Source organism: Morone saxatilis, unplaced genomic scaffold, assembly GCF_004916995.1.
Source record: "Morone saxatilis isolate NCDOM2014 unplaced genomic scaffold, NCSU_SB_2.0 Contig15, whole genome shotgun sequence".
NCBI lineage: Eukaryota > Metazoa > Chordata > Actinopteri > Moronidae > Morone > Morone saxatilis.
The window spans coordinates 9,151,068-9,161,593 of NW_023339707.1; the positions used below are offsets into that span (position 1 = coordinate 9,151,068).

The 10,526-nt window shown below is 39.9% G+C and overlaps 2 protein-coding genes across 3 annotated transcripts in view; one reads left to right on the forward strand and one right to left on the reverse strand.

Annotated features, from left to right (window-relative positions):
* Positions 1 to 1,882, forward strand: part of ybx1 (Y box binding protein 1) — a 5,477-nt gene extending 3,595 nt beyond the window's left edge. Inside the window, exons 6-8 of one of the 2 annotated variants that reach the window (XM_035657553.1) lie at positions 403 to 500; positions 819 to 1,105; positions 1,535 to 1,882. In XM_035657553.1, the coding sequence (XP_035513446.1) occupies positions 403 to 500; positions 819 to 1,059 (339 nt within the window). In that variant the 3' untranslated portion in view covers positions 1,060 to 1,105; positions 1,535 to 1,882. The remainder of the gene's footprint in view (positions 1 to 402; positions 501 to 818; positions 1,106 to 1,534) is intronic. The other variant, XM_035657554.1, reaches the window with a different exon arrangement.
* Positions 1,883 to 1,891: 9 nt separating this feature from the next.
* arhgef16 (Rho guanine nucleotide exchange factor (GEF) 16) overlaps positions 1,892 to 10,526 on the reverse strand; it is a 12,164-nt gene continuing 3,529 nt past the window's right edge. Inside the window, exons 6-15 of the mRNA XM_035657544.1 lie at positions 8,887 to 9,047; positions 7,576 to 7,728; positions 7,352 to 7,481; positions 6,709 to 6,783; positions 6,531 to 6,623; positions 6,188 to 6,339; positions 5,287 to 5,475; positions 4,216 to 4,286; positions 3,149 to 3,250; positions 1,892 to 3,015 (exon numbers count right to left, since the gene is read on the reverse strand). Coding sequence (XP_035513437.1) covers positions 2,876 to 3,015; positions 3,149 to 3,250; positions 4,216 to 4,286; positions 5,287 to 5,475; positions 6,188 to 6,339; positions 6,531 to 6,623; positions 6,709 to 6,783; positions 7,352 to 7,481; positions 7,576 to 7,728; positions 8,887 to 9,047 — 1,266 coding nt within the window. The 3' untranslated portion in view covers positions 1,892 to 2,875. The remainder of the gene's footprint in view (positions 3,016 to 3,148; positions 3,251 to 4,215; positions 4,287 to 5,286; positions 5,476 to 6,187; positions 6,340 to 6,530; positions 6,624 to 6,708; positions 6,784 to 7,351; positions 7,482 to 7,575; positions 7,729 to 8,886; positions 9,048 to 10,526) is intronic.

Below are 10,526 nucleotides of genomic sequence, written 5' to 3' on the forward strand. Positions count from 1 at the left end.
TCCAAATGTGTAGAAGAAACTACGCAAAAGGCCCCATCTATCACCGGTGTTTGTTTGTGTCCATTCTGTGTTACTGTAACAAAACTGAAACATTGAGGTGCGACATAGTGGGCTCTGTGGAAGAGGACCCACTCCTCCTGTAGACGTAGACGGCTCGTTCTCAGGTAACAAAAACAACGATTCTAATTTTCAGGTAAATTTTTCACTAATGTAAACATAATTGACTCTCGTTCAATTCATGCCAATACATTAATGCTACACACTGGTCCTTTTGAGTGGCAATCTGGCCAGTTGCATTACAACTGAGGACTGTGCACTTTATAACAAATGTTCTAAAGTTTGTTTGCCTGTGTTGGCTCTGGAAAAAGCTACGTGTCAGTTGTTTGATCTGTTTGCCTTCAGGGAGGTGAGGGTGACGAGAGCCAGGGAGGTCCAGACCAGGGCAACAGACCAGCGAGGCAGAACTACTACAGAGGCTTCCGACCAAGGTTCAGACCAAGGTTTGCATGTTGGCTTCATTGACGCAGGGCTGCAACAATGGGAGAGTAAAGCACGGAGTTGTCTGGATCATAGCCACCAACTGAAGTTTGCCTGTTTAAAATTAACTTGAAAAAAATTAGAGCCATGTGTTTTGGCCTGAGAAACTCTCCCTTTATTGCAGCCTAACCTCAAATTGCTGCTGTGCATCCAAATTTGACATATGTTAAAAAATGACTAACAGTGGCTGATGTGTGTTTTTGCATGATGTTGCCACTTCTTATTGGTTGTGTGCTTTGTGTTTGCTTATATTCTCCTTGCTTTTTGCTTGCTCACTCCAGGGGTCCACCCCGTCCCAGACCGGTGCGGGACGGTGAGGAGGACAAAGAGAATCAGGGTGGCGAAGGAGGTCAGAACCAACAGCCACGCCAGCGGCGTTCCCGCCGCAACTTTAATTACCGCCGCAGACGCCCACAGACTGGTGGCAAACCCGGCCAGGAAACCAAGGAGCCCAAGACAGGAGGTGACCCATCTGCAGAGAAAACGTCCGCTCCCGAGGCCCAGCAGGGTGGGGCTGAGTAGGAAAGAACCTGCCCACCGGCACCTACCATCTTTTACCATCGTCCGGGTGAGTCTACAGGCTTATGATGGCTGAACTGAGTCTCTTCTCATTAACTTGAGTTGCACAAATTAGTGGTTTCAGACAGAGCCACCAGTTAAGGATGACAACAGTACATAGCAGCAAACTTACAAAGTTTAACAGCTGCTTAGATTATTTTTTAACTAGGGTCAGCTAGCTTGTCGTCTGCACTTGTTCAGCTGTGTAGTGGATGATTCAAAGCATGAGGTAATGCAGTGGATTTGATAAAGCAAACTGTCTGGCACCATAGAGCCCTCCTATTGTCTCCTCCATATGAGCAGCAGCTTTGGATTATTGCTATCTGGTGATGATGCACATTTTCAGGCAACTCATGGTGCAGCATGCCACATGACTAAACCCAGTGATTGAAAAAGCAGCATGCAGATAAATAATTTGCTTTTTTTCTTCTTTTACAGTTTTTTTTGTCAACAACAAGAAGAAACATCAAACAAGATCTGAGCAATAAAGATTTGACTTGACGATCGTCACAAGCTTGCACCATGCATTTGACCAGATTACCACCGATTGCCTGCAGAATCTATGCAGACCTGTTTTTTTTCCATTATTTTTATGTGACAGCTACAAAAAGTTTTGGGGAAACAGCAAATGTTTTTCTAAATCTGTCCTAAGTTTTTACACCAAATGGTTTTTAAAGAAAAAATGGAATTTGATATCTGGTCAGTTTGACATTTTTAAATAACTTTTTATGTATTCAAACATTTTAACAAAATGCAAGCTCAAAAAATAAAATACCAGAAACCAGGAGAATTGTCTTGTCTGCTTTATTTTATTTTTCAAGTATATGGGTTTTAAAAAAATGACAAAAAAAAAAACATTGATTTTCTTCTTTCTTACATAATGTACAATTGTGTTGGAGTGTTATTTCATTTCAGATAACATATTAGACAAATATAACCTTGTATGATGCAGTGTTATTTAATCAACCACATTGAACAATGGCACAGGATGTAAAGCTGCCTTTTACCAAAACTTTGATAATTCAGTTGTCCTTTTGTTTTACACCAGCATAACAAAGAAAGCCTACACAGCATTATTTAACTGACACCAACACAATTTGATCCAACAAGAAATGTAACCAACATTTAGCACTAAATCAAGTTCCTCTTCTTGAGGTTAGGGTTAAAGCAAAGTAGCTAATAAACTTAAATGTTTTCGCATGCAACTTCTCATACTATAGTGTATGTAGACAATATAATTACATTTTGAAGCTCCTAGAGTTTAAATTAAGTCCTAGGCTGCATCTGAGGTTCATTAATTGTAATTTCTTACTTGCTAGTAAGTTTAAATTTGCATTCACACCAACAAAGAAGCAGCAGGGGTAATGCTGTATAAGTAGAGTACAATGTCTGACTATTTATTGGCTGCACATGTAGAAGGTAGACAACACCTTTATAAACAGTGGCTCTGCAACAAATATATGTTTGTTTATTCAGCCTGATGGCCATGTTTTAAAAGACTTGGTTTGGGCAGTGATAGAGAGCAACATGAACACTGGCTGGATTCACTGAATTCCTCTTAGACCACTGCGACACCAAGACAGCATTATTGGCCATTTTTTCCTGGTAAGTGTCCTTCAGTCTGTTGGTAAAGGACTTCTCAGCCACAGTTACAGTAATTAATAGTTATCCTTTGTTCAGTATGAGTCACCAGCAACGCAGTCTTAACAAAAACTGAACATTGTGAGTACCAGAAGGTGTTTCTGTTATTTTGTCCACTCTAAAGTACATTGAGAATCACTCAGACATTGGTCTCTTTGCGCAGGCGCTTCATTCGTTGCACATTGTTCTCAATGGCAGTGGGGTTGGTGATCTCTGTGGCACAGCTGGCAGGAAACCAGCCTCTCTCTCCATCTCGCATTCTCATCCCATAGCACCAGGCTGGAAAGACAGGAAGGACAGTTTAGGTTCACCGTAAGCACTCTGTAGCCTGCTTTCATATGAACTGTAACAGACGGCACACTGATTGAGCATGACGGGCTGAATTTGACGCTGTGTTACGGGTAACATTCACCTTCTTCTTTCTGCAGGACGATGACGAGCTCAGCTTGTTGCAGCCCCAACTCATCTAGCTCCTTTGGCATGTAGGCTTTGGTGGCCTCATACTGTGGCAGACCTGAAATACATTCCCATAATAAACATAAAACCAAATCGTTTATGTTTGGTACAGCATACTTTCCTGTATTTCATGTATCTGTTTTGTAGCACTGTGTACGTGGTTCATTATGTTGGCCCGCTGTTAAGAATAAAGAACGCTGCTCTGTACACGTCCCGTACCACACTGCTGAATACTGATGCATCACATTACTTCTTGGTACTTGGCATTTGCTCTGGAAAGGCACACCTTTTGATAACAGTATCAGATATCAAACAGAGATACACTCACTCTTAAAACAATAGCCATTTCACAGAGACGCTGTGAGTGCTGCCTGTTTCTTTTTTTAAATATACCATTAACAGAGTATAAAAAGATGTATTTGTATGCACAAAATGAATGCTTTAATTGAAATAAGATTAATTTAATATCCAAAAATACAGTTTGTGTTTTGATCTTATTGGCCTATAGGACACTATGGCCTAATTCACAGGAATCTGAACAACTGCTCCACATCTGTCTTGGTTTTAAATGTGTACTGTGCATGTCCAAAGCACAGTGGGCACATACTGTAGGATCACTTGGGCATCTGTTTCATATACAGTATACATGCAGGGAGAGCGGTGTTGTACCAGAAGTCAAATGTGAGTTAAGTACAAACCATGTTCGTCATATGCATTAAAGTCATAGTAACACAACTAAAGTCAGTGTTCACACAGATCAAGAAAATGTTTGAAAATAGTTAAAAAGTCTGGAAAAGAAGAGAACCTATGAATTTTATTATTATTATTCTAAATGGAAAATTACTGCGAGCCATCTGTTTTCTGCCTTCCATGACAAATGAATAATTTACACATTAACAGTAACAGAATATGTTTGTCATTAGTTGCCACTTTTAAAGATTACATGTCTGGTCTGGTCTCAGAGTTAACTCAAAGTGCATTTTAAAGAACGACTCCCTTTGTAAATAAAGCATGCTGACTTACCAGCTGTCGGAGTGGAGACTTCTGCCTGCTTGTGTTCTGTAAGAGCAACTATCCATCGCGCCCGGTCCACCCTTGGCAACAGAGACGAAACAGCACAGTTAAATATGACTCCAAACCCGATGCAGTCTAATGTACATGTGATAACACAAAAAGTCTGTTTTCTTGTAAACTGACTGAATTCAAGGGAGCATTTTAGGTTGGTATTAAGACTTCTGTCAGTAGAGGGAGCCAGACACAAAACATCAGATTGGGTCTCGAGTAGGAAAGTAGGAGATCTTAAAAATGCAAGATTTTTTGATCCATTTAATTACTAACTCAAACACTATTGTGTACTTAAAAACGAACTAAAATAAAACAAAAGCATGCAGGAAATGCCTTAGTTTTAGTATTTGTCAGTTTAGTCAAATTTGTCAACACAACTAGCATGAGGAGGCACTGGTGCATATATTATTGAGACTGGGATGACACCTATTCTGAACGTCTTAAATGTTTCCCCCGACAAAAGCTAATAAAATTAAACATTTTCAAACAATAAAAACTCAACTGAAACAAGCAAACCTACTCTGGAAACTAACTGGAACTAAACTGAACTGAAAACAAAAAATTAAACTATACTTAAAAATGTAAAACTAGAAGAACTCTGACAGATACATGTTTAAACTTTTGTGTTCAATAAAATAAGAAAAACACATTAAAAGCTTTCTACTGGCAGTATGCTTTTTTTTGGTGAAAAGTATGAAATGTGTTTTTAGTTTTGCATTATTTGCTCAGTAAATCAGTTTTAATACCGCAGAGAGGAATAGTACAAACAGAAATCAGCTACAGTGAGCTGACTAGCGTGACAACCTCCTCTATGTTCAATCAACACTGTATTTGCATTTATGTACAAACTAGTATGTGGAAGAAAGACATCAGATTATCACTAAAGTGTGCCCTTCTCTTCAGATGTACCTAATGCTACCTTGTATTATCTAAATTGTGTTTTCCTTTAAATAGAAATGTCCACTTGAGGGATGATAACTGTTATGGTATGTACAGTTCATGGCTGATGGGATTTGAGAGCTGCAGTACCTGGACTCGGCCACCAGGGAGATCTGCTCCACTCTCCCCTCACTGTTCTTGCTCATCAGCAGTTTGAAGGAAAGATAGTGGCTGGAGCTGTTCTTGGCAGGCGGAGATGTCCGTCCCTCGGCATCCTCTCCGACCTCCACCTCCACGTTCTCCAGAGTGGCGTAGTCCATCACCACAAAGCTCTCCTCACTGGACAAACAAAAACAATTCCATTAGTAGGATATTTTTTAATCTAACAATTTGTGTCCACCAGTGGAGGTGATACTGAAATGGCAATTTTTGCACATTATAGCGTAACTAAACCCAGGTTGACTTTATGTGTGTCCACTATTAACATTCCTCGACTATCTGCTAATAGCATTTCGTAGATATTAGCACGTAAAGACTGGGTGACTGTGTGGACTTTATAACCCTGAAAATGAATCCAGTGTTGTGGGCAACTCCTTTCTCTGAGCTGACATTGTTTAGTTTCTCCCTAACTCAAAACAGAAAGCTGCAGCCTGTCGAGCTGACATGTTGAATGCAAGATTGAAGAATCTCAAGTATGCACACACCACATCCATACTACTCTCCTTTCTCTGTCCCCTTCCTCTCCTCTTTTCTCTCTGTTTTTCAGGCTTCCTGCCTGCCAGCAGCTGGTCCTACTCAGTGTCAACAAGAGTCATCAGCCCATAAAGTTTATGAAATGCTTCAAAAACTAGGATATTACAGAAGGTCGAATGCATCTTAAGTGATCCCATTAGATTTAATCTTAATGACTTCAATACTAATGGAGGGTATTTATATTTTCATGAATTAAATCACAGTTACGTCTGTCAGCTTATGTTTTGTAAATACCTTTTTCCACAAAATATAATTTTAAATTTGTTCAAAACAAACTGTGTATTTTAGTCCCACTGACCTCTTCTTCTTGGTGACGATCAATACGTCATTGAAGAGAAACAGGTAGTTGCTCCTGTGGCTGAAAGCCCTCCAGATGCTGAGCTCTTCAGTGCAGATGGCCAGTTCTCCACGCTTCTTCAGCCACCGCGATGATGACACCAGAGGAAATGGCTGCGAGGACAAGAGTTATCAGTCCAGGGTAGCAAACTGGGCCAAGATGTTTTTTTCTGTACTGAATCTGCATCAGTACGTTCCATTATGATCTCGCTTACATCGATACACCAAAATTTTACCTACAAGTCAAACCCTGTAAACTTTATATTCACTGTTTTGCTCCTTGAAGGTCTTTAGTGAGCTCCTACCTTGATTCTACCAAAATCCATCTGTTTCTGGATGGTGTACATCTGCTCTGTTCTCTCCATCCGCCTAGCTCCATCATTGCAACTAGTGACCAACTGTTGAAGTAATAATGACAACAATGACATGACAATGAATGATTAACATGACCTTAAAAACTCATGGACTACACTCTCTCTTTACCTTGCTGATGGCGTGCAGCGCCCAAACAGCAGCAAAGTACTCTGCTGTCTTGTCTGGAGTTTTCTGGCAGATTGTCTGTGAGGAGAAAAGAAACATATGACTATTTATTAACTAATTTACTTCTGTAGTCAAAACTATTGTCTACACCACAGCACAAGCCAAAGCTAAATATGGAATTCCTAAATCATTAATTTTCATTTTTTTATTAATTTGTTTACTTTTAATTTACTATTCATTTTGTAAAACATGCTCATATCAACCAAAAAAATGTGTCTCTTTGATACATAAATAAGTATTTGCCTTTAAATTTTGGTCGAATAATTCTTAGAAATACATATCACAATAAAATTGTTTCATAAAGACTAAAAAAGATAATAGATACATAATGTGGTGAATGCATATTAGATCAACACTACCAGGTAACAAATAATCTTTATAAATCATTGCTGGCAATGAACTCACAGGGTAAGTTGGGGTGATTTTAGAGTGATTTGAATCAATTTCTTTGGAAATCTAAGTATTTTCAGTGGCTACGTGTCTGTCCAATAAACTACAAATAAACCCTTGAATGGCAGGGTTAACAGACATTTTGTCAGCCAGAGGTTGAGAGTCGCTCATATAAGAAAGTAAAGGTCAAACTGACATCCAGCAGCAGTGGCAGTCTGGTGACTCGCTGCATGGGAAGGATGAGGAAAGAGATCATGGGCAACCCTCCGCATTCACTGCTCCCTTCAATTTGCCTGAGAGTCTCTTTGAACGCAACGTTGCTGGTCCTAATAGATGTAAAGAAAGAGGGAAGTTCAGCTCATCCTGTCGTGTTAACTGCAGAAACTCAACAGCTTGTTACAGTTCACTGCTGCTACTCACAGCAGCTTCTGCAGTGTCCTCTGCTGGAAGGTCTCGTTGGAGCAGTAGACGATGTAGGGCTCAAAGTGGTGGGCAGCGTGGTTCTGAACAATATCGCTAATGTCCCGGATCACTGGGTTGTCATAGTGACGCCGTTCAAGGTCCTCAAAAAACCTGAAAATGGAGAGAGAGGAGGAGGTTGGTAAAGAAGTGAAAGAACTGTTTTTCCTCCCACACTCATTACCTGAGCACAATGTCCAGGTTTTATTATTCAGGATATTGGTATGTGATAACAACACCTTCAATGTACAGATGAATTTACCAGCGTTTTCATGTTACAACAAATCGTAATAAGGTTCTGTCGACTTTGTCAAAACCAAGTTGGTCTAGTATACACGCTGTATTAGAGCCTCTTTACATGAGGTGTTCCTGTTGTAACTTATGTAATGTTTGTTGTAATGTTAAGCAGTGTTTGTAACTGCTGTGCTACTAGAATAAATTATTCTGAGCTTGTAATTTCAAAAACAAAGGCCTCCTGTGAACTTCAGAACAACCCTGAAAGACTATTAATAATTCCAAGCTGTCAATATACTAAACTACTATATGTATGTAAGTTTATTTCTACTATAAGATCCATGTGATCCCTTCTGCTAAAGCTTTGTAAAGGCTTTCCATTATTTGCATTATCAAAACCATAAATGAGTTTCAGCCCCACCCTTGCTAAGTGCCTTTTTAACAAATAGGAGTAAAATGACACCAGAAAAACAGCCCAACCCAGGAATCAGCTACAAGACTCCATTCACACACAGATACTGTAAGTCAGATATGTGAAGCAGCAGCTTCTACTTTCAGGAATATCAAATATAGAAGGATATGCCCTCTCTTAAGACTGGATTTATTCTCATTCAGAATATGGTTATCAGCAATACACAGAAAGACAGGCGGTTCTCTAGTACATTATCATTTCAAAGCCCGGGAATACCACTCGGAGCAAAAAGGCAGCAGAACCTGTTTGGCTAGCGTGTTTCAACATGTCCATGGAGCCTACAGGATACTTAGGACATCCTAAGGGCAAATACTCTACCTTCAACCCATTTTCCACTTGAAACAATGTCTCTGTGGGAATACAACACAACTAGTTTAAAGCCTGCGAAGTACAGTCGATACTGTACGCCGACAAACAGTCCATTACACTGCTTTATACACTGATAACACCGTCAGATCCTTTATTACGAGGTGGTGAACCTCCCCCACAAGTAGTTTTCTAGCACCCTCTTTCACACACACACACAAACAAACAAACAAGTAAGCTGATAAGAGTGTTGTGCCCACCGTTTGCTGACTTGGTGGATGACAGAGATGTTGGAGAAGAGGTGATGGTGCTCTGTGGCCGTCATCGTTTTCCTCAGAGTGTCATTATTCTTGAAGTGACGCACTAGGATGCCCAGGCTGTGCAGGTACGAATGCTCTGATGTGATGATCTCAAAAATAGCCTGTCAAATGACCACACATACCCAGATAAGTGTGTATGTGAGAAAGCAATTCATATTTACAACATGTCCTAAATTTCCCAGAATTCCTTTTCATAGTCAGAGGAATACCCTGTACTTTCTGCATTCAACTGTGTGTTTTATGCACACACGAACAAAGCAAAGAAGTAATGAAGTTCATTAAAATTAATAAAGTACAACAGACATGTCAGACACAAAACAAAACATATGTGATGGCTTCAATGCATTCTGGTCTATTGAGGCTGTTAGTGAAGAAATCTGCATGCGTTTGCTGCATCTCCTCTATGACAAAGTTCTCCTTACATGTTCAATATTGGAGCAAAATGGTGAATGTAGGATTTTATACTGAGGTGGCACCAAAATCTGATGTTTCACTGACTCCACTGAAACTCCACATATTCCCTGTGTACTGTAGGGTTATGGTTTATTAGTTTATTATTATCCAGAACCATATAGCAACAGACACCAAAACAGGTCAAGATGGGAAGACATATCAGCAGGGGTTAATTCGTAGCCATGTTCAAACTAGTTTTTACTGTATGACCGTGAAACTATTTAGAAATGAAGGTTTTTTTTAACCTCTGCTGTTTGTGGTTAGGATCTTAGGTGAGCTATCAGGTGGTGACACACCTTCCACCCGCCTACTTCCTGTAAAGATGAAGTAGCTCAGACAAGACCAAAGGGCATTAGCTGAGTTAAATCAAGAGCACTACTTCCTGAAAATCTCTGTTTGAGCTGTGAGGCAACAGTTTTGGCTTAGATCTTAAATCTTCCTGATATAACAGCATGCACACTAGAAGGGCAGTGTCTTTAGGTCATTTAAGTTAAAAGTCAACAAAATACTTTCAAAAAGTAGCATTAGCCATGGATGGCTGCAAATCTGGAGCACTGTTTAAGCACTAAAATGAAACCTGTCAGGTGACTAAGGGTACAAAAGACCAGCACCTGGTCAGGAGAGGGACTGAGTGTGATCACACTGGCAGGGTGTGGCTTTATTCAGGGACTGCAGTGCACACAGGGTGGACCTTTGGTACTGACACAACATCAGTTGTTAGACGGCTAGTGAAGACATATTACAAAAGGGAAAATCCACCCTCAGACAGTGTTACACTTTATAGATGGCATCAGTCTGTGATGTTCAGTTGCTTTCCAGGAGTTCCTTTGTAATGATTTGTTGTTCACATTACCTTAACCTGTTTTATCTACTTCTGCTCAGTGACTTTCTTCATTTCCTAGAAAACTCTTTGACAATGAGTTTGAACTTGTTGACTGTTGTGGCTGATTGTGGAGTAGCTTTACAGTCATTTTGGTTACAGATTTATAATATTGACTGTAAACCCTGTGTTCTGAAAATAGAGGCACCTGTTTGCTAGCTAGGACTGGGCCAGGCTAGACTTAACAAAAATACTGATTTTGTATAGAAACACTAATGTAGGGGTGATGTTTTGGTTGGCTCTTGGA